General features: G+C 49.7%; 1 protein-coding gene across 4 annotated transcripts in view; it reads left to right on the top strand.

Annotated features, from left to right (window-relative positions):
* The window catches only part of PUM2 (pumilio RNA binding family member 2), a 162,047-nt gene that overhangs the window by 7,218 nt on the left and 130,527 nt on the right, over positions 1–24,302 (top strand). For 2 of the 4 annotated variants that reach the window (XM_075341143.1, XM_075341142.1), the window contains exons 2-3: positions 13,764–14,082; positions 17,390–17,458. In XM_075341143.1, the coding sequence (XP_075197258.1) occupies positions 13,777–14,082; positions 17,390–17,458 (375 nt within the window). In that variant the 5' untranslated portion in view covers positions 13,764–13,776. Of the gene's footprint in view, positions 1–13,763; positions 14,092–17,389; positions 17,459–24,302 lie in introns of all 4 variants that reach the window. The other 2 variants (XM_075341141.1, XM_075341140.1) reach the window with 1 other exon arrangement.

The raw sequence follows: 24,302 nt of genomic DNA, 5'->3' as shown, positions 1-24,302 counted from the left end.
ATCTGCTCGTGCCGATTAACCCCTTATATGGCGCTGTCAATACATGACAGCGCCATTATAAGCGCAATCGCGGTAAAGTTTTTACTTACCGCCGAAACCGGAAGTCACGTGACGCGATCACGTGACTCCCGATAGTTGTCATGGTAGTACAGGGTCATGTGATGACTCCTGTACTACACATGAATTGGTTTCACTTTCGCTGTGCCCGGGGCACAGCAAAAGAGAAAGACAGCGTATCTGCTGTTTACAGCCTTCCAGCTGTGATCAGCAGATACTGCAGAGCGATCGGAATGCTGATCGCAATAGCCCCCTAGGGGGACTAGTAAAATAAAAAAAAAAAGTAAAAAAATAAGTTTTAAAAAATTAAAAAAAAACAAAAAAACCTAAAAGTTCAAATCACCCCCCATTCGCCCCATTGAAAATTAAAGGGTTAAAAAAATAAAAAATATACACACATTTGGTATCGCCGCGTTCAGAAACGCCCGATCTATCAAAATATAAAATCAATTAATCTGATCAGTAAACGGCGTAGCGGCAAAAAAATTCCAAACGCCAAAACGACGTTTTTTTGTCGCCACAACTTTTGCGCAAAATGCAATAAGAGGCGATCAAAACGTAGCATCTGCGCAAAAATGGTACCGTTAAAAACGTCAGCTCGAGACGCAAAAAATAAGCCGTCATTGAGCCTAAGATCCCGAAAAATGAGAACGCTACGGGTCACGGAATATGGCGTAAAACGTGCGCCACTTTTTTCGGACAAACTTCCGATTTTTTTTTAACCCCTTATATAAAAGTAAACCTATACATGTTTGGTGTCTACGAACTCGCACTGACCTGAGGCATCACACCCACACATCAGTTTTACCATATAGTGAACACAGTGAATAAAATATCTCAAAAACCATAGTGCTATCGCACTTTTTTTGCAATTTTTCAGCATTTGGAATTTTTTTGCCATTTTCTAGTACACAATATGGTAAAACTGATGGTTTCATTTAAAAGTACAGCTCGTTCCGCAAAAAATGAGCCCTCACATGACCATATTGACTGAAAAATAAAAAAGTTACGTCTCTCAGAAAAAGAATGGCGAAAAAAAAAAACGGAAAGCGAAAAATCGGCCGGTCGTGAAAGGGTTAAATTTTTACCTGTGGATTTTACACATCTAATGCAAGGCTATGGGGTAAATGTGCACAGAAGGGCAGGAGATTTCTATAAATCCCATCCACTTTGCTGGAATATAAAGGCCATGTGCGCACGTTGAGTATTTGGTGAGGTTTTTACCTCAGTATCTGTGAGGCCATGTGCGCACGTTGCGTTTTTCTTCTGCGTTTTGGCTGCATTTACAACTGCACTGTGTCATTGACAAAATGCATGTGTTCTGCTTCCCCAGCAAAGTCTATGAGAATCATGCAAAATCCGTGCGCACGATGCTTGTTTGAAACGCAACATTTTGATTGTCAAAAATTTGACAGTCTCTGGGTTTAGAAAAACAGCGTGTCACTACTTTTGTCCGTTTTGGCTGCGTTCTACAACCATTGAAATCAATGAGTTGTAGAAAAACACTGCCAAAATGTGAAGCAGTGCGTTTGCACTGCATTATTATTGCGATCCACATGTTTTTTTTTACATAATTAACGCAGGTCTTTCGGTCTCTCTCTATGTCTCTGTCTCTCTCTCTGTCTGTCGGTCTATCCCTCCCACCCCCTCTCTCATACTCACTGATCCACGATCACCGGCGCGGCGCTGCACGGCGTTCACACTGTGGCGGCTTCTCCTCTTTTGAAAATGCCGGCCGCTCATTAATCCATCTCGTATTCCCTGCTTCCCCCGACCACCGGCGCCTATGATTGGTTGCAGTCAGACACGCCCCCACGCTGAGTGACAGCTGTCTCACTGCAAATAATCACAGCCACCAGTGAGCGTGTCTATATGGAGCAGTAAAATAAAAAAAAAAAACGACCTGTGGTTCCCCCTTAATTTGGATACTAGCCAGGGTAAAGCCACATGGCTGAAGGCTGGTATTCTCAGGAGGGGGGAGCCCCACATTTTGGGGAGCCCCCCAGCCTAACAATATCAGCCAGCAGCCGCCCGGAATAGCCGCATCCATTAGATGCGACAGTCCCGGGACTGTACCCGGCTCATCTCGAATTGCCCTGGTGCAGTAGCAAACGGGGTAATAAGGAGTTAATGGCAGCAGCCCATAGCTGCCACTAAGTCATAGGTTAATCATGGCAGGTGTCACCCCAAGATACCTTCCATGATTAATCTGTAAGTTAAAGAAAAAAACACACATCCAAAAAATCCTTTATTTGTAATGGATGACAAAACATCCTCTTTCACCACTTTATTAACCCCTCAAAAACACCTCCAGGTCCAACGTAATCCATGCAAGGTACCACGACGCTTCCAGCTCTGCTACATCGGAAGCTGACAGGAGCGGCAGTAGAACACCGCCGCTCCTGTGAGCTCCATGCAGCAACTGAAGTGAGCTTCGCGATCAGCTGTGCTGTCACTGAGGTTACTCGCGGCCACCGCTCTCAGGTGGAGGACAGCAGCTGTGGCCGCGAGTAACCTGAGTGAAAGCCCAGCTGATCGCGCGGCTCACTTCAGTCACTCAGGGGATTTGCGATCACAGGTGATTCCTTCACGTGTGAATGCAAATCAAGCCGCGGCATACCCACAGAGCCGCGTGATCACAATGAAGTCGGGTGAAGTTCATCCGAGTTCATTCTGATCGCGCGGCACTGTCTCGCAGCCAGCCATGTGCTCTTTTTGACAGTGCGGTCCCACTCGGCTCAGCTTTAAGTCTATGGGGATGCTGCAGAGCCGAGTGGGACCACACTGTCAAAAATGTACGTTCTGGATGCTTTTCCCACCCTGTCTATGGCAGAGAAAGCATCCAGCACGCATGAATTCTCCAGGAATGTGCGCACGTTGCGTTCTGCCGAATGCGTCTCAGAACGCACCTTTTCGGCCGTGTTCTGAGACGCACATGCAGTGACTTACACGCTGCGGAATAGAACGCAACGTGCGCACATGGCCTTACTCTGCATCTTAAAGATTCAGTGAAAACACACAGTATCAAAATCTGCAGGAATTCTGCAGTGTACAGAAAAAAACACGGCAAAATATAACTTAAACCCGGAGCATTCTTAACGTTTGTAATCATTGTTTTTAAAAAATTTTTCTTTTGGCGGTAATTTTTCTGTACTATATTCACATGTGGTGGAAAACGTCATGCACAGATTTTACCTCACCGCATCAGACCCGCAACACACATCCGTTTAATTTGTACGTGTGCGGTACGTATTTGCACGTACCGGAGACACGTACACACGGAGACCCATGTTGTTCTATGGTAGATGGCACACACACGTAAAATCACACGGAATGTGTGTCCGTGAGGTAAGTACGTGTGTGCGCTTTTCTACACGGACAACATGTCTGTTTTTGACCGGCTGCACGCAGGCACAGACCCGCTTTAGTTTATGGGTCCGTGCCTGCACGTACCGCACACGTAGTATGTCCGTGTTCAGCACGTTTCGTGCGTGTGCGGTTTTACACTAGCGATCTTATATATATATTTTTTTTTTTTTTTTTAATTAAATTCAGTATACTTACCTTTTTTTCTGCTGTTCTCAGTCATACTTACATTGGCGCTCGGTTTTTTTCTTCCCCCGGCTCATACTTACTAATCCCCGATCACCAGCGCGGCGAGGAACAGCTGTGCAGAGAATACGCGGCAACAATTACTTTGAATATGCCGGCCGCTCATTAATCAATCTCGTATTCCCTGCGTTCCCCACCCACAAATGCCTGTGATTGGTTGCAGTCACACACACCCACCACGCTGAGTGACAGCTGTCTCACTGCAACCAATCACAGCAGCCGGTGGGCGGGTCTATACTGTGCAGTAAAATTAAATAATTTAAAAAAACAGGCGTGCGGTTCCCCCCAATTTTAATACCAGCCAGATAAAGCCATACGGCTGAAAGCTGGTATTCTCAGGATGGGGAGCCCCACGTTATGGGGAGCCCCCCAGCGTAACAATATCAGTCAGCAGCCGCCCAGAATTGCCGCATACATTATATGCGACAGTTCTGGGACTGTACCCGGCTCTTCCCGATTTGCCCTGGTGCGTTGGCAAATAGGGGTAATAAGGAGTTATTGGCAGCCCATAGCTGCCACTAAATCCTAGATTAATCATGTCAGGCGTCTCCCCGAGATACCTCCCATGATTAATCTGTAAATTACAGTAAATAAACACACCCCCCCCCGAAAAATCCTTTATTACAAATAAAAAACACAAACATATACCCTGGTTTACCACTTTAATAAGCCCGAAAAAGCTCTCCATGTCTGGCGTAATCCACGGACCTCCAGCGTCGCATCCAGCTCTGCTGCATGGAGGTGACCGGAGCTGCAGAGGACACCGCCGCTCCTGTCACCTCCACGCAGCTAATAAAGGGAATAGCGCGATCAGCTGAGCTGTCACTGAGGTTACTCGCGACCAACGCTGAATACAGCTGATCGCGCTATTCCCTTCATTAGCTGCGTGGAGCTGACAGGAGCGGCGGTGTCTTCTGCAGCTCCGGTCACCTTCATGCAGCACAGCTGGAAGCGACGCTGGACCATCCTGGATTACGCCGGACATGGAGGGCTTTTTCGGGCTTATTAAAGTGGTAAACCAGGGTATATGTTTGTGTTTTTTATTTCTAATAAAGGATTTTTCGTGTGTGTTTATTTACTGTAATTTACAGATTAATCATGGAAGGAATCTCGGGGAGACGCCTGACATGATTAATCTAGGATTTAGTGGCAGCTATGGGCTGCCAAAACTCCTTATTACCCCGATTTGCCAACGCACCAGGGCAAATCGGGAAGAGCCGGGTACAGTCCCAGAACTGTCGCATCTAATGTATGCGACAATTCTGGGCGGCTGCTGACTGATATTGTTAGGCTGGGGGGCTCCCCATAACGTGGGGCTCCCCATCCTGAGAATACCAGCCTGCAGCCGTATGGCTTTATCTGGCTGGTATTAAAATTGGGGGGGACCGCACGCCGTTTTTTTAATTATTTAATTATTTATTTCACTGCACAGTATAGACCCGCCCACCGGCTGCTGTGATTGGGTGCAGTGAGACAGCTGTCACTCAGCGTGGGGGGCGTGTCTCACTGCAACCAATCACAGGCGTCTGTGGGTGGGGAAAGCAGGGAATACGAGATTGAGTAATGAGCGGCCGGCATATTCAAAGTAATTGTTGCCGCGTATTCTCTGCACAGCTGTTCCTCGCCGCGCTGGTGATCGGGGAGCGGTAAGTATGAGAGAGGGCTGCTCACTTCAGTCACTCGGGGGATTAGCGGTCACTGGTGAATCCTTCACAGGTGACCGCTAATCAGTACGCGGCACACAGACAGAGCCGCGGCATGACAATGAAGTTGGGTGAAGTTCACCCGAGTTCATTCTCATCGCGCAACTCTGTCTGCTGTCAGCCGACATGTATCAAAGACATTGTGCAACACACAAACGGACATTCCACACGGACATTCCACACGGACATTCCACACGGACATTCCACACGGACATTCCACACGGACATTCCACACGGACATTCCACACGGACATTCCACACGGACATTCCACACGGACATTCCACACGGACATTCCACGTACACATACACGGGCATTTTACACACAAACGCGGACATTTTACACGTACACACGGCTCGCATACGCCATCACACGGATGCCATACGTACCGGAGAAACGCCCCAAAAAAACGGAACACGGACCCGAAAAACGGACCGTGTCACACGGACGTTTTTTTTGCAGAAGTGTGTTTTAGGCCTCACACAGGGCGAAATCCATGTTGAAAATCTGCAGCAAATCCTCAGTGTGTAAACATGGAGAAATGATAGATTTTGTTTTTAATTCCTCGATACACGAATGCTGTATGTATTTTTTTTTTTTCTTTATCCTTGCTTGATATCCTTAAACACTTTAAATAAAAAAAAAACTTTAAAAAAGGAGAAAACCCTACTTTACAGATGTAAAAAAAACAAAAAAAAAAAACATTAAAATAAAATGCGTATAATGGAAAGCTATCAGAAAATGACCTCTTTAAATCAGGGTGTTTTTTTTTTTTTTTTTTAAATGCAATTGTTTTTTTTTTTTCTTATTTGGAAGTGTTTTTTTCTAATCACAAACTGGATTAAAATACAATCTAGATGTTTTCTTAGACTTCGGATTTTTTTTTTTTTTTTTTAAGAAATTCACATGTTTATTACAATCTAACGAGCATGTGCAAGGTTCATAGTAAAGTAGTAAAGGGAGGGGGAATAGGTGAGCTGTGACATCACCTATTGTGAATGGTGGATCCGGTGTTATGTACTATATATGGATGTCTTATCAGTCATTTTACAGGAGGAGGAGGGGGTGAGCTGTGACATCACCTACTGTGAATGGTGGATCATGTTATGTACTGTATAAAGGTGTGATCAGTCATTTTACAGGAGGAGGAGGTGAGCTTTGACATCACCTATTATGAATGGTAGATGCGGTGTTATGTATTGTATATGGAGGTCTTATCAGTAATTTTACAGGAGGGGGTGAGCTGTGACATCACCAATTGTGAATGGTGGATCCGGTGTTATGTACTGTATATAAAGGTGTGAGCAGTCATTTTACAGGAGGAGGAGGGGGTGACCTGTGACATCACCTATTGTGAATGGTGGGTGTTATTCATTATACAGGAGGAGGAGGGGGTGAGCTGTGACATCACCTATTGTGAATGGTGGATCCGGTGCTATGTACTGTATATGGAGGTGTGATCAGTAGAGATGAGTGAACCTGAGGTTTGGTGTTCGTAAAAAACAGACTTTACAAAATTTGAACTGGTTAAATAAAAAAAAGTCAGCCATGCCGTGCGTGCGAGGATTTCCTGCCAACCCCGCTTTTTGGTGCAGAGATATCTACAGTATAAAAACCAAACTGCGCCTTAACACTCCCTAAAGCTACGTTCACATGCACGGTTTGGGGTTTTTTTTCTTCTGGTATGAGCCCACGCTGAATTTTTGTACCAAAATTGCACCTTGTGGTAGAAAAACACATGCGTTGTTTTGGTCCGTTTTTGTGCCATGTGTTGTGTTTTGGTTTTTTTTTTTTTTTTGGGTGAAATCAAAGGCTGGAAGGGCTGAAAAGCATAAGGCTATGTGCGCACGTGTGCGTAATTCATGCGTCCTGCGTCCCCTGCACAGTCTATGGAGATTGTGCAGGGGCCATGCGCACGTGGCGTCTTAGAGCGCAGCGCTTCGGCTGCTGCCCGAAGCGCTGCGTTCAAGAAGTGACATGTCACTTCTTCCGTGCGCTTTGCCGGCAGCTCCTGCTCTGTCTATGGCAGGAGCTGCAGGCAGAGCGCACGTTCTCACCGGCACCATGCGCTTCAGAACGGAGCTTTTCAGCTGCGCTCTGAAGCGCACCTTTTAGGTGCCGTGCAGAGCGCACACGTGCGCACATAGCTTAAGAAAAAAAGACGGCTGCAGAGTTTTTTCTGCATCCAAAACTGCAAAAAATAAGCAGCATGTGCACAACACTTCAGAATGGTCATTGACTTTGCTGGCATAAGCATAGACATGCAGATTTGTGCACGTGGCCTTACAGATACCGAGTACTGATGGGCAGACTTGCAGATACCTGGGATCGGTGGGTCCAACTGGGTTTAATAAAAAAAAAAAAAACTTCCAGTCCAGAATTGATCCTGGATACCTGGCCAGACACCAGTCCCCATATAAGTCTATGGGGACCAGAATCCGGCGCTTTCAAATGGCGGTAGAGAGGATAGGGGAATTGGAGCTAGTGCTTTATATTTACCAATCTCCAGCATGCCTCAAACACTACTTCTAGGTCCGCTCATTAACCTCATACATATTCACTGCTTCCCCCGCCCACCAGCAGTTCTCACATCTGATTGGTTGCAGTCAGACCAGACTGTGTCCTAACCGTGAGTGGCAGCGTATGTGACTGCAACCAATTAGAGGCGCTATCTGCGCTGACTATAGTGTAAAAATAAATTTTAAAAAATTGCCAGAAGGTCGCCCGCTATTGATACCAGCACAGATAAAGCCTACGGTTACAGGCTGCAGCCCCCCAGCCATGCGCTTATCTTGGCTGTGTATCAAAATGAGGAAAACCGCATTTAGCTTTTTTTTTTTTTTTTTTTTTTTTTTTTAAAAAAAAAAAACGGCATGTGGTCCCCTCCCCAATTTTGATACCCAGCCATGAAAAAGACAACAGCAGGGGGCTGGTATTCTCAGGCTGGGGAGACCCATACTTATTGTGCCCCCTCCAGCCTAAGTATAGCAGCCCGCAGCCACTCAGGATTGTTGCATCCATTACACCTATGCAAGTCTATGGGTGCGAGAGAAACATCAGTCTGCCCTCGGATGTCATCCAAGTACAGTGCGATATATGCAAAGTCTGACAATGGAGATGGGAAGATCTCTCCCTTTTGAAGCTGTGAACCAATCGCAAGATCGGATCTCAGTTGCTTGACATTTGCTTGCAACAGAGCCTGAGTCGGGGGTACGTAGCATATCGCATCCGATGCTCTCACGCTAATGTGACTCGAGCCTAATAAGGGGTTAATTATAGCTCACAGCTGCCATTAAGTCCTAGATTAGTGATGGGGAGGGTCTATGAGACCCCCCAATACTAATATGGTAGTAAAAAGAAATAAACACAAACACCGCAAAAATCCTTTATCTGAAATAAAATACAAAAAAACCCACCCTCTTTCACCAATTTAATAACCCCCAAAAGCACCCACGTCTGACGTAATCCACACGAGATCCAATGACTATTCCAGCTCTGCTACATTACTAAAGGCACAGCATGCGGGCATAGAACATGGCCACCCGCTGTGGGCTTCAGGCAGAGACTGAGCCGAGCGGTGACATCACTCAATTTGCTGTCACAGCTGGAGGTTCCCACGATCCTCCACCTGTGATCGCAGGTTATTGCTCGCAGTCGTCCTGTTGTGAGTAATCGTTGTTGCCTCTTTGGTCACTTTTATGTCATCTTGGCTCTTTGGCGTTTGGGATGGACTTTTTTTTTTTAATATATATAATCTTTGTTGACTTCTTCCATTCCGGAGCAACGAACCAAATAATGAAATTAAAGAATCTGGGAAAATTGATGCGATCCCTGGTGGATGAAGGGCCCTGCAGGGTAACGTCTGACCAGCATATAGCTCTTAATAGAGTACAGGTTGCAGAACTGCTCCTCCCATCGTGCTGGCAGACTGTCTGGGCATGCTGGGGGTTGTAGTTTTCCAAGCGGTTAGAGACCATGGCTCTGAAGAGACACTGTTGCATTTTTTTTTTTTTTTTCCTCCAAAGAGGCAGCTCCGTGAAAACTGCTCACACGGATAATGGTATCGTAGTGCTGCGTGTGAAAGGCTCATGCAAGAAACCATTGTAAGGGGCTTTGCACACACGAGGATAGAACGGCCCCCTCATTGTAAAGAGGAGTCGCAGGAGCTGTGCCTTCCCCTGTAGGCGGGAGTCCACCATTACGTCTATGGAGGAGCCATAAATCTGGTTGATCTCGAGAGAGATTTATTTATTTTTTAACTTTAAGATTGGGATCATCATCTTTGCATAAACTGCAATTAAGTTTTGCTCCATTTACCACCTAGGGTTTTTTTTTTTTGTTTTTTTTATTGGTAGATCTGATCATTATTACTCACGTTTAATGTTCCGTATACATTGGGGTAATTCACACTGTCAGGAATTGCATAAATAGCCGAGACAATACGGTATGTATATTACCATGTGCACCACTACAAATTTTACAGTCCCTGACAGCAGTAATGTTCCCTATCCTTTGCTCTCAAGGACGATAAACCTCATCTAGTGACGTCTGATGCAGTTTATGCCCCGTGTTCACATTTGGGCTCATACATATGAAGGGTTGGATAATAATGAGTCTATCTTAAAGGGCAGCGCACCACTCCCCTGCCTCCTGCTTGCTGCAGGGCGACCTACTTCTGCTTGGCGGACAGTTTGGATCAGTAGCATCGTAACACCGCTGGCCCGAACTGTGCGTTCCCCAGTGCTCCTGAATGGGGCAACATCAAAGGAGCGCACAACACTGAAGATAACAGTGCACAGCAGCAATCCAGAGACATGTAATGACTGACAGTCTCTCATAATCATACACAATTCTGCTGTAAGACCGGGGCTGATGCAGATCAGTGGGGCTGAACTTTTTCACTACAGCAGTTTTCGTCTAATTGCTGGCCGTTATGGTGCAGAGCTGTGCCCGATTATAACTAACACAGTACAGCAGAAGTCAACTTTGTCTCATTACAAACATTTGCAGTTCTCCTCTCCTAGTGCTTCATATTACACCTCGCAGGCAGCGGGGGATGGGAGGCGGCAGTATAGCAGAGCTCTGTGAGACGATAACTGCAAATGTGTTTGTAACAAGACAGTTTGCTTCTGCTGTACTGTGTTTTGATTTCATTGCAGAGCTGACTGTCAGTCATTACATGTCTCACACTGGTAACGCCTCCTTTTAGTTATAATAAGCTCCGGAGGCAGATTCTCAGGGAGATCTATGTCCGGCCTCGTGGATCTTAATGAATCATTTACATATTAAGTAAAACGTGGATTTCTCGGGAATAAGGCTATGTGCGCACGTAGCGTTTCTCTGCAGAAATTTCTGCAGCGATTTTGAACAGAACACATGCGCTTCAAATCGCTGCATAAAGAGTCCGTAATGAAAAAAAAAAATCCGATTTCATGCGCTCTGAGTGCAGCCCCTGCCATAGACAGAGTGGGGGCTGCATGCAAAGCGCAGGAAAGAAGTGACATGTCACTTCTTAGAACGCGCACTTCGGGCAGCAGCCAAAGCACTGTGCTCTAATACGCCACGTGCGCACGGCCCCTGCACAATCTCCATAGACTGTGCTGGGGACACAGGACGCATGCAGTTACGCTGCGGTGCAGATCACAGCGTAAATGCATGTAAATACGCAACGTGCGCACACAGCCTTAGAGATCGGATCGCAGATATCAAGGAATCCTTCCAGATTCTCCCTTTCTCCTGCGGCCATGGAGCATAGGACACCAGGACTCCTTGCGTTTTTTAGTCCTTGCTGTCCGTTCCTGGGTGTTTCTTGCGCGGTGCAGTTGTGTAACGTGAGGTTACCTGTGTCAGCTCTTTTTCTGGCGGTCACACGTCCTGCGTCACTTCCTCGCCATCTGGTGGCAGCCGGTGCCGGCTATAAAGCAGATCTGAGAGGTTGTAATCCCTCGGATTCGGGGTGTAAACTATTTTTCACTCTCGCTTGTGTAGCCCAAAAGTAAGAGCTGGTTAAAACAAAGAACTTTAACTTTCCAAGTGTCACCCCCCCCCCCCCCCCCCCCACTTCCCATTATTAACTTAGCCCCCTCCTCAAAGTATATCATGGCCATGACCTAATTACCTTTTTCCCTTCTTGTGGTTACTTTGCTGATGCGCTCACATCCTGGCACACTTAGTCATTTGCCAAGCTGCGCTGCAGTGTAAAGCAGAGTCGGCTGCTGTTCTGGTGGATTTTTAGCAGTCTGTGTCCCTACTAGCGCCAGGCAAGAAAATTTTTGAGATAATTTATTAGAATTGGTATCTGATACGCCAGTCTTGATAAAACAAAAAAAAAAAAAAAAAAATCCGCTGTGCCAAGTTCAGTGACATTACGAGGTCCAGGTGATTGGTGTGCACACTTTGTATTTGTTTAATGATTGGGCATAAAACGCCCTAAACATCCCCGTGGGGCTGGGTCCTGAGACCCCCCGTGGTCGGCACGGGGCGGACTCGTGCGCTGTCCCCCGTGGTCGGCACGGGGCGGACTCGTGCGCTGTCCCCCGTGGTCGGCACGGGGCGGACTCGTGCGCTGTCCCCCGTGGTCGGCACGGGGCGGACTCGTGCGCTGTCCCCCGTGGTCGGCACGGGGCGGACTCGTGCGCTGTCCCCCGTGGTCGGCACGGGGCGGACTCGTGCGCTGTCCCCCGTGGTCGGCACGGGGCGGACTCGTGCGCTGTCCCCCGTGGTCGGCACGGGGCGGACTCGTGCGCTGTCCCCCGTGGTCGGCACAGTGTGTACAGAGTGCTTGTGCTTGGTGTGAACAGTCATTTTATGCTGACAGTCCTTTCTTTGAGACTTTTTCTAATTATTTTTTCCTATACATGATTAAGGGTAGCTAACAGCATGTAGAGATGGACCATAGAGCGTTATGTAGCAGAGTGTAGTGTGCATGATCTGTGCAGAGAAGGGGAGGAGGGGAGCTGTGACATCACCTTTTGGGAATGGTGGATCTGGTGGTGTGGCCCCCCATCCCACACTAGGGCTGGATAGTGCGGTGGATGTGGGCTATTCCTGGTGGTTGTGGTCACAGCCTTTCCTCCGGGATTGTAGACTTTTCTATTCTCCCCTCACCACAGCAGTGTTTTATACCAGGTGAATCCAAACAAGCCGGACTGATTGGGTCATTTAATGAAACAAATCATTGAGCTGCAGACGCCTTTTCTCTGCTTGTGCTGATGAACGGACGGTGTAGTCCACAGCTCGGGGCCTGTCCGGACGGTGGTCGCAGCACACGGCACACTGCGGGCTGTGAGCAGGAGGGCTGGCATGGGACTGCAGACAGGAGGCCTGTGCCAGGCGCTGGTGGATAATGTGCATGGAGGGCGCGTCTTAGAAAGCAGCTCGGAGACGTCGCTTTGTTTCTGTCAGACCAGGACCAAAAATAGCAAGTCACCGATTCCCGGGGGTGACAATGTCATCCCAGCCGCAGGGCTCAGCGCGGCCACAGCCAGGCACCTGTGTGCTCACCATACCTGCTGCTGCAGGCGCCATTGTGTAATGACCGTGTTATAATCTGTGTACACAAGGGAGACCTCGGGGTTATTCCATAAAGAATATTTATCATCTTCTTACAGCATAGTATAACCACTGGGACCCTCACCCATCCCACTCCCCTGCCCCCCAGGTATGGGGACCTACAGGACAGTCACCCATCCCCTGGGACCCTCACCCATGCAACTCCTCCCTAGGTATGGGAACCCATAGGACCCCCCCCCCATCCCCCCCAGGAATTGGCACGCTCACCCATACCCCCACCTCCCCGGGTATTGGGACTCTCGCCCTTACCCCCCTCCCCCCCAGGGATTGGGACACTCTCACATCCCCCTCCCCAATGCAATCAATAATCATTTATTAAAATTTTCAGCCGTTATTGAGAGATTAATACTTTTCTTTTTTTTAATTTATAAATTTTGTTTACATCTTGTTGCCTTGGAGACCGACCTGTGCAGTTCTAACAAGCTCTATGGAGCTTGTAAACCCAGCGCTGAAGCTGGGCAGGATTGCTGGGGCACGCTGTTACATTCTAATCGTGGCCAGCTTTAGCGCAGTGCTTGGACGCAGCGGTGCTCTGTCTCCTAGGCAACGAGCTGTAAACAGAAGGAAAGTAATATCTCAAATACAGACGAAAACTTTAATAAAAATCAGTAAATTGCAAAAGAGCCTGTTTTTATAAGCGGTATCTGACAATGCCCATTGATTGAAGTTGGGAATACACCTTAAAATTAAAATCACCTGCTTACATTAATGGCAACAGATTTCCCAGTTAAATGAGGTGGTTTTGTTGTTTCTTGCTGCTTTTTTTTTTTTTTTCTTGCATAAATCGGTCCTCTAATTTTTATTTTGTTTGCTCCTGTAGGTGCCTATGTGGAATGAACATCCCATGCGCCGTAGGCATGAATGAAGTGGCTTGGCAAGAGAGCAGAGGAATAATGCATGCGAGCAATGGGCAGGAGGCGCTGGGGGTCGGGATCCCCTCTGGAGGAGCAACATCAGGGCCCATTGGAAATCACCCACATGCCATTCCTCCCGGGGCAGCTGGTGTGCAGATGCCTCTGAGCGGCCGCTCTCAGGACGATGCCACGGTGGGATATTTCTTCCAGAGGCAAGCTGGAGAACAGGTGAACGGCTACACAAATAAACACCGCTGGCCAACAGGAGATAGCGTGGAGGCGTCCGTAAGTCTGGTACCTCATTTTTCTACTTTTTGTATAATATGGCTCTACATTTGTTAAAGAGGTTTTCCACGACTAGTGGAGGAGGACACACATCACCCCACGATCCGCTCCAGTGGTTGCCAGATATACTGGTGTAAAGGGGCACATTGCGGCTCCGTTCTGTTTGGTGGCCATTGTCGAACTTTACAGCTCAGCTCCTATTCTGTGGATCCTGGGGTTACGTATATACCTTTTTAAATTGATACTGGTTACCTGTCCTAATATCAAAGTAGTGGACAACCCCTTTAAGACCCTGTTTCCACTGGATCTTGAGAAATCTGTCTCTCTTATGGAGTTGGTCACCCCCAAAAGTCAGTGTCTGAGGCTGTAACATTGTGTTGAGCCAAACTTGTGCCTTCGCCAAAAATCCAACACAGCTGTTTTTAGTTTTTACCTGTCATCCGCTCCGAGCAGGATTCTCCAGGAGGAGCGATTATCTGTATACCTCCGTCCCTGCCGGTCTCTACAAGGAGGAATATTACCTGCTATATGTCAAGTCAGATTTGTGGCTGCAGGGAGTAGTAGCTTCACATCCGGCCTTGGCAAGCGAATGCACCGCTGAAATAAGACATGGCCATACTAAGCGCTAGGGGACTGTGGTGGACGTTAAATGGTAGTAAGAGCAGGATAGTTATACATAGTGTTTACTGGAGGATCACACTACAATTAGACTCTCCTCCGGGCCCACTTATTAAGCTTCATGAATATTCACTGCTTCCCCCGCCCACTCCTTTGGGCCAGTGTCTGTGATTGGTTGCGGACTGGTATTCATATCCCCCTCACTGTGTCCGCATTTGTGGATGTGTACTGCCCTGCGCTCGGCTGCAGCCGAGCCACTTGGGTCCGGGCTCGTTTGGTGGGTGGCTTGAGCGCCTCCGGACCCGGGGGTCACGTCGCTCTGCAAAGGGTTGCTGGCGATCTCGATGGGGGTGGTTAGGTAGGTGTACGGCCGGAGCCGTGTTTGAGTTTGTGACGCCACCCACGGGACGTGGTGAAGGTGTAGACACCACCGCTGCAGTTACGGGGCACCCGGGGGAGATGGTCGTGCAGAAAGATGTTAACTCCTCCGTGGGCAGGGATGGTGGCCCTGGGGCCCGCTTGGGGAGAGTGGTAATTGGGCGGTGCACGGCCGGATGCCACTGTTGTACTCACGATTACTGACACACTCAAGTCTCTGATGAACAAAGTTGATGGTGGTCGGTGCCCGAAACCGGCTGCGTCTTGTCCCCCACCCGGGTTGGTGTTCTTGGCCATTCTCCTGCACCTCTTTAAGTTTGTGTAGACTGCCTATGCCTTAGCAGCGGGAGTCCGCTCCCCGGCTGTGTATGTACCAGTGGAGTCCGTTTGCCCGCAGACGCTGGCCCGTGGGATCTCTCTGCCTGTGCGGTGGCTTTCTATCCCCCTCGGTGGGCTGTTGCCTTCTTTCGGGTCTTGGAATGGGAAAGGACCTAAGGTCCAGACCTCAATCAGTGAATTCGACGTGGTCCAGTGTCTTCCGGGCCTCGTTCTGGGTCTGAGTACCCCCCCCCCTTGTGCTCCGGTTTCCAGTCGGTTCCCCGGTGGGCCACTACCCTGTCCCGGTCCCTTACGGTTCCACCTGGCCGTCTTCCCGGATCCTGCAGGCTAAGGCCACTGCCTCCTAGTCAAGGTACCAGGGCTACGACCCTGGCACCTGTCAGTTTCCGCTGCAGACCTGTCACCTCAGGCCTGCTGCACACTCCTCCTGTCAACTCCACTTGACTGACTGTGAACTTGAACTCCACTCAACTGAACACTGTTTTCCTGCCTCAGGCCCGCTGGACTCCTCGGTGGGCGTGGCCAACCGCCTGGCTCCACCCCCTGGTGTGATTATCAAGCTCTGAGGGAGGTGACTAGATTTTAGTGTGGTTGCTGCTGTTACCTTTTTAGGGGGACGGGTGTTATGCAAGGGCCTACCTGTGACTACCTGGCTAGTCCAGGGCGTCACAGATGCACACCCCCCTCCTGTGTCTGCATCTCTGATTGGTTGTTGTCAGTTTGCTGTATAGTAGTGTAAAAACAAAAAAATGACGTAGACTCCCGCCATATTTTGATAGCCTGTGTGGGTAAAACTACAGTAGCAGGCTGCAGCCCTGACCTGTGAGCTCTATTGTGGCTGAAGATAGAGGGGGGACAAAAGACTTGGGGGTCCCGTCCGCCATTTGTGATATCCAGCCATGGTAAAACACACAGGTGGGGGCTAATAGGGTGGAACGCGCCATGGATATTGTCTCCCCAGGCCTCAAAATAGCAGCCTTCAACTGCCCAGAATTGTCGCATCCATTGGATACTACAATTCCTGGCTTTATCAAAAATAGCCGTTGCACTCAAGTAGAGGGAAGGAGAGAAAACAGTTGTATATGGTGAACATTGGAATGGGAAAATGCATTACTGCAAAGACATGAAAAATTTGAAAACATCTTTGAGGAAAAAAGTTATTTTGCAAGTAAAATTGGCAAAGTTTACTTGAGCCCAGTTACCACGCCAAGGTATAACTCTCATCTGTGTCCTTATCTAAATTTCTGCTTCTTTTTGTGTCATTCCTGACCTCTTTATAAGGGCTAAAGAAGAACCTGGCTTTACCCGGCTCCTCCCGATTGCCCTGGTGTGGCGTCAATCGAGGTAATATAAGGGATTAATGACAGCTCACAGCTGCCATCAAGCCCTAGATTAGTGATGGGAGGTGTCTGAGACCCCTCCCCTTTACTAATCTTGTAAGTGAAGAGAAATAAAACGCATACACCAAAAAAACCTTTATTTGAAATAAAATACACACCCGATTTTATTATAGTGTGATCTGAATCAGCACAGACCTCCTGACGTCCTGGGGGGGGGATCTGGAAGGTGAATTTACAGCCGTTTATTATGGACATTACAATATGGCAATACGCAGTGTACAGAAATTACTAAGGGGGCATCAACCCTGGCACTGTTCACGATGTGGCTGCCTGTCCTAAGAGTGGAGTACCCCCTTTGATGAATAGGAATTGGGGCGTGCTTTCCATTTCAGGAAGATCCCGCTCGTGTTTACATCCAACTTTTGAAAACAGTCATTCATGTAAACTCTAAAAATTCCCTTCTTTACCTACGGTGTCATGGAAAGTCCCCTGTGATGACACCTTACTACAGCAAAGTGACAATCCCTGCGCAGATCACCGGCACCGGCTGCCCCGCGACCCTCTGGGTCGGGTGAGGGTATCGGGCCCGGACTATTTCTGCATGGTCACACCCGTTTCTCTCTCTCCTCTAGGTCAGGTCCGCAGATGACATGAATCACGACTTCCAGGCGCTGGCGTTAGAATCTCGAGGAATGGGAGAGGTAAGAGATGCGCTCACTATTCTCCAGTCATCCGTCTCATGTATTTGCATGTACCACTCAGAAAGTATTCACGCCCCATCCTTGTTTTTTATTGAGTTTACACAATCGCAACATAAATGTAGCAGATTGGAGAAGGCATCACAAATTAAGCCCCAAAAAACTTGTCTTCAGAGTCAAAAGTTTTTATAAGGCTATGCTCACACATTGCGCATTTTTGGGGGGGACAAATCTGCACTCAAAAAACGCATAAGTGATAAAAATGCAGTGTGCACATAGTCTTAAAGGGAACCTGTCACCAGTTTTTTGCCCTATAAGCTGCAGCCACCACCACCGGGCTCTTATATACAGGATTCTAACATGCTGTATATAAGAGCCCAGGCCACTGTGTAGAACATAAAAACACTTTATAATACTCACCTAAACCGGTCGCTGCGGTGGATGTGGCTCAGATGGGCATCTTTGTCCTCCGGTGCCGGAGCCGCCTCTGTCGTCCTTCTGAAGCCGCGGTGCAGGACGCATCCGACGTCATTCACACTCGCCGGCATTCAGGTCCTGAGGAAGGCAGATCAAAGTATTGTAGTGCGCCTGCGCGGGACCGGCGAGTGTGTATGACGTAGACGCGTCATGCACACAGGCTTAAGAAGAAGGCGGACAAAGATGGCCGAAAGATGCGGCACCGGAGAACGAAGACGCCCATCTGAGCCACATCCACCGCAGCAACCAGTCTAGGTGAGTATTATAAAGTGATTTCTATGTTCTACACAGCGGCCTGGGCTCTTATATACAGTATTCTGGGATGATGTATATAAGAGCTCACTGGTGGTGGCCGCAGCTTATAGTCACCAAATCTGGTGACAGGTTCCCTTTAAAGCACCAGCAAAACTGAGGAGATTTCAGAATTCTCATTCAAACACTTTTTTTTTTTCTTTTTCTTGATTACATGTCAATTCTTTCAGCGTCTTCGCAGCTTTTTTTCACCATTGAATCCCATATGAGTGCAAAACATGCAGCTCCTGTGTTTTCTTTGTCGCTCCATTGGGAGACCCAGACAATTGGGTGTATAGCTTCTGCCTCCGGAGGCCACACAAAGTATTACACTTTAAAAAGTGTAACTCCTCCCCTCTGCCTATACACCCTCCCGTGGATCACGGGCTCCTCAGTTTTATGCTTTGTGTGGAAGGAGGCACACATCCACTCATGCATTTTCATATTAGTTATGTCGGTTGGAAGAAAAGAGGGCCCCCACGGGGCCCCCGGCATGTTCCCTTCTCACCCCACTACGTCGGCGGTGTTGTTAAGGTTGAGGTACCCATTGCGGGTACAAAGGCCGGAGCCTCATGCCGTCTCCTTCACCATCCCTTAGCGGCTCTGGGAGAAGTGGGATCCTGAGCGGTCATCCATTTACTGGGACCGTGCTCCATCCGCAGCCCCTGTGGGAATCTGCCGGACAGGAGTCTATTCATCCTCAGGGACCGGGCCCTGCATCTCTAAGGTACTCTGTGTCCCCATGGGGACTGTGCAGGAAGCGCCTTCTTCCCGGACGCTGCAGCAGCTGCTGATTGAGAAGACCGGCGGACTTCCGCGCCGACCGCGCCTGCTTGTCGGCCGCGGTCTTAAATTTAGTCCCCGGCTTCATCGTGGCCTAGTAGCAAAAATCCCGCCCCCGGGCCTGCCTGTCAGGGGTAAGGGCGGGACTGCCGATCTGACGTCGGATGTGAGGGCCGGAGCATCCTGTATGTTTCCTCCCCCCTCACTGATCACTGTGGGGACCCCAGATTCCCGCACTTTTCTAGCGCCGCCCACGGCTCCACTCCTCCCCTGAGAGCTCCGGCGGCCATTTTTTGGCATTCTGCCGGTGGAGGATTATCAGGAAAGAGCTCTGCAGCTCTGGGAGACCTAAGGCAGGGAATCTGGAGGACACACACTCCGCTTTTTAGTGGTCGGTAAGCCACACCGGTCACCCGGTGCTGGTCCCCCTAGGGTGCCAGAATAGATACGTATTTATATATATATATTCTGTTCGGTCGGGCTGTATACCCTTTCCCATATACCCTCAGTGATCATTTCCCTAGGAGACAACAGCATGTCGTCCACAAGGAGCAAAGCTGCTAAGGCACAGGGTTTTTTTGCGGCCTGTACCTCTTGTGGGGCTATGTTACCTGCGGGTTCCACCTACCCTCACTGTGAGCAATGCTCGACCCCTGTTTCGCTTGCTCAGCCGGAGCCTCGGTCACTAGTGGGCCCCTCGGCTCATGTAGACCCCCCTGCTCCCCCTGTCCAGGTGGCAGGGACAGAGTTCGCCTCTTTTGCTGAGAAACTCTCTGAGTCACTTTCACAATCCATGGCTCAGTCTATGGACAAATGGTCTGCCAAGCTGCTAGAAGCTTTGCAGTCCAGACCGGTCCTTACACAGGCCCCCCGGCCCCTGTTGGATCGTCGCCTCCAGGCCCCTCTCGGTCCGCGCCGCAGCGCGCTCCCAGGTTGGGCCCTAGGCCCGGACCACAGTCCTAGACAGGCTAAGCGGGCTCGCTGGGAATCTTCCCCGACTTCTTCACGCTGCTCGGGTTCCCAGCTTGAGGACTCTCTGGAGGACGAGGCTGACGTCGCAGCTCAGGGCTCTGACCCTGACGTCGCCCTTAACCTTGATACACCTGAAGGGGACGCCTTAGTGAATGATCTTATCTCGTCCATCAACCAGGTGTTAGATCTCTCTCCCCCGCCTCCACCTGTAGAGGAGTCGGCGTCTCAGCAGGAGAAACACCAGTTTAGGTTCCCCAAACGTACGCGGAGTGCGTTTTTCGATCACTCTAACTTCAGAGATGCTGTCCAGAAGCCCAGAGCGGTCCCGGACAAGCGTTTTACTAAGCGCCTCACTGACACGCGTTACCCCTTCCCCTCTGACGTAGTTATGGGTTGGGCTCAATGTCCCAAGGTGGATCCTCCAGTCTCTAGATTGGCGGCTAGATCTGTGGTATCAGTTGCAGATGGCTCATCACTAAAGGATGCCACTGACAGACAGATAGAGCTCCTGGTGAAATCCATCTATGAAGCCACGGGCGCGTCTTTTGCCCCGGCCTTTGCAGCCGTGTGGGCACTCCAAGCTATCTCAGCTTGTCTGGCTGAGATTAATGCGGTCACACGTAATTCTGCTCCGCAGGTTGCGTCTTTGACTTCTCAAGCGTCAGCTTTTTCTTCCTACGCCATGAACGCAGTCCTAGACTCTGCTAGCCGTACAGCGGTGGCATCCGCTAATTCTGTGGCAGTCCGCAGGGCCATGTGGCTGCGCGAATGGAAGGCAGACTCGGCCTCCAAGAGGTTCTTAACCGGTTTGCCGTTTTCTGGCGACCGCTTGTTTGGCGAACGATTGGATGAGATTATTAAGGAATCCAAGGGAAAGGACTCCTCCTTACCCCAGTCCAAACCTAAGAGACCTCAGCAACGAAAAATACAATCAAGGTTTCGGTCCTTTCGTCCCTCCGCCAAGCCCCAATCCTCTTCGTCCAGCAGGCCGGAGAAAGGCCAGAGGAACTCCTATGCGTGGCGGTCCAAGCCACGCCCCCAAAAGGCCGCAGGAGGCACTGCCTCCAAGGCGGCCTCCTCATGACTCTCGGCATCCCCGGGCCGCATCCTCGGTCGGTGGCGGGCTCTCCCGCTTTTGCGACACCTGGTGGCCACATGTTCAAGACCGATGAGTGAGAGACATTCTGTCTCACGGTTACAGGATAGAGTTCAGCTCTCGTCCTCCGACTCGTTTCTTCAGAACCTCTCCGCCCCCCGCTCGGGCCGACGCACTTTTTCAGGCAGTGGACGCTCTGAAGACAGAAGGAGTTGTGATCCCCGTTCCCCCTCAGGAACGTGGTCGCGGCTTTTACTCCAACTTGTTCGTGGTGCCAAAGAAGGACGGATCATTCCGTCCCGTTCTGGACCTCAAGCTACTCAACAGACATGTGAGCACCAGAAGATTTTGGATGGAATCTCTCCGCTCGGTCATCGCCTCGATGTCACAAGCAGACTTCCTAGCATCGATCGACATCAAGGATGCTTATCTCCACGTGCCGATCGCACCCGAACATCAACGCTTCTTGCGTTTCGCCATCGGGGACGAACACCTTCAGTTCGTGGCATTGCCTTTCGGCCTGGCGACAGCCCCACGGGTGTTCACCAAAGTCATGGCATCCGTCGTGGCGGTCCTACACTCTCAGGGCCACTCGGTGATTCCCTACTTAGACAATCTCCTAGTCAGGGCACCTTCTCGGGTGGCGTGTCAACACAGCCTTACAGTCGCTCTGGCGACTCTCCAGCAGTTCGGGTGGATCATCAACTTCCCAAAATCCAAGTTGACACCGACCCAATCACTGACTTACCTCGGGATGGAGTTTCATACACAGTCAGCGGTAGTCAAGCTACCGCTGGACAAACAGCTTTCTCTGCAGGCAGGGGTGCAATCTCTTCTTCGGGGTCAGTCACACCCCTTGAGGCACCTCATGCACTTCCTGGGGAAGATGGTGGCAGCGATGGAGGCAGTGCCGTTCGCGCAATTCCATCTGCGGCCACTCCAATGGGACACTGGGAAGCAGATTTTCTCAGTCGTCAGGGCATGGACGCGGGGGAATGGTCTCTTCACCCAGACGTGTTTCGAGAGATCTGTCGCCGCTGGGGAACGCCGGACGTCGATCTCATGGCGTCACGGCACAACAACAAAGTCCCGGCATTCATGGCTCGGTCTCAAGATCACAGAGCTCTGGCGGCGGACGCATTAGTTCAGGATTGGTCGCAGTTTCGACTACCTTATGTGTTTCCTCCTCTGGCAATGCTGCCCAGAGTGTTACGCAAGATCAGGTCCGACTGCCGTCGCGCCATTCTCGTCGCTCCAGATTGGCCGAGGCGGTCGTGGTACCCGGATCTGTGGCATCTCACGGTGGGTCAACCGCGGGCGCTTCCAGAGCGCCCAGACTTGCTGTCACAAGGGCCGTTTTTCCATCTGAATTCTGTGGCCCTCAACCTGACTGTGTGGCCATTGAGTCCTGGCTCCTAGCGTCTTCAGGGTTATCTCAGGATGTCATTGCCACCATGAGACAGGCCAGGAATCCAACGTCCACCAAGATCTATTACAGGTCTTGGCAAATCTTCTTATCCTGGTGCTCTGATAATGGTTTTACTCCATGGCCGTTTGCCTTACCCACTTTTCTTTCATTCCTTCAATCCGGAATGGACAAGGGTTTGTCACTCGGTTCTCTCAAGGGACAAGTATCGGCGCTCTCCGTATTTTTTCAAAAGCGCCTAGCTAGGCTTCCGCAGGTCCGCACGTTCCTGCAGGGAGTTTGCCACATAGTCCCACCTTACAAGCGTCCGCTGGAACCCTGGGATCTTAACAGGGTGCTAACGGTTCTTCAGAAACCACCTTTCGAGCCGCTGCGGGATGTCTCTTTATCACGTCTTTCGCAGAAGGTGGCATTTCTAGTGGCAGTTACATCACTCCGAAGAGTGTCGGAGCTTGCAGCGCTGTCATGCAAAGCCCCCTTCCTGGTCTTTCACCAGGATAAGGTGGTTCTGCGTCCTGTCCCGGAATTTCTCCCTAAGGTGGTATCCCCTTTTCATCTAAATCAGGATATCTCCTTACCTTCATTTTGCCCTAATCCAATTCACCAATGTGAAAAGGATTTGCACTCCTTAGATCTAGTGAGAGCACTCCGGCTCTACGTGTCTCGCACGGCGCCCCTGCGTCGTTCAGATGCGCTCTTTGTCCTTGTCGCTGGCCAGCGTAAGGGGTCGCAGGCTTCCAAGTCAACCTTGGCTCGGTGGATCAAGGAACCGATTCTCGAAGCCTACCGTTCTTCTGGGCTTCCGCTTCCTTCAGGGCTGAAAGCCCATTCTACCAGAGCCGTAGGTGCGTCCTGGGCATTGCAGCACCGGGCGACGGCTCAGCAGGTGTGTCAGGCAGCTACCTGGTCTAGTCTGCACACTTTCACGAAGCACTATCAAGTGCATACCTATACGTCGGCTGATGCCAGTCTAGGTAGGCGAGTCCTTCAGGCGGCTGTTGCCCACCTGTAAGAGGGGGCCGTTTCGGCTCTTTTTATTGAGGTATTCTTTTACCCACCCAGGGACTGCTTTTGGACGTCCCAATTGTCTGGGTCTCCCAATGGAGCGACAAAGAAGAAGGGAATTTTGTTCACTTACCGTAAATTCCTTTTCTTCTAGCTCCTATTGGGAGACCCAGCACCCGCCCCTGTTCCCTTCGGGCTGGTTGTTCTTTGTGTACACATGTTGTTCATGTTGAATTGTTCTTTTGGTTCATGGTTTTCAGTTCTCCGAACATCCTTCGGATTGAATTTACCCTAGACCAATTTATAAGTTTTCTCCTTCCTGCTTTTGCACCAAAACTGAGGAGCCCGTGGTCCACGGGAGGGTGTATAGGCAGAGGGGAGGGGTTACACTTTTTAAAGTGTAATACTTTGTGTGGCCTCCGGAGGCAGAAGCTATACACCCAATTGTCTGAGTCTCCCAATAGGAGCTAGAAGAAAAGGAATTTACGGTAAGTAAACAAAATTCCCTTCTTTGCTGCTTTTGTGCTCAATGAAACTAACGTGTGCTGTAGACAAACTACACCAAAAACGGCAATAACGGCAGCAAAACCTACTTTTTGGAAGCAGCATTTTCTTCAGCGCTCTATTGGGAGACCCAGACGATTGGGGTATAGCTACTGCCCTCCGGAGGCCACACAAAGCACTACACTAAAAAGTGCAAGGCCCCTCCCCTTCTGGCTATACCCCCCCGTGGTATCACGGGTTCTCCAGTTTTCAAGCTTTGTGCGAAGGAGGTCAGACATCCACGCATAGCTCCA

This window comes from Anomaloglossus baeobatrachus, chromosome 3 (assembly GCF_048569485.1).
Source record: "Anomaloglossus baeobatrachus isolate aAnoBae1 chromosome 3, aAnoBae1.hap1, whole genome shotgun sequence".
NCBI classification, from domain to species: Eukaryota; Metazoa; Chordata; class Amphibia; order Anura; family Aromobatidae; genus Anomaloglossus; species Anomaloglossus baeobatrachus.
The sequence above is the reverse complement of the archived record's forward strand: the minus strand, read 5'-3'. Positions and strand labels throughout refer to the sequence as shown.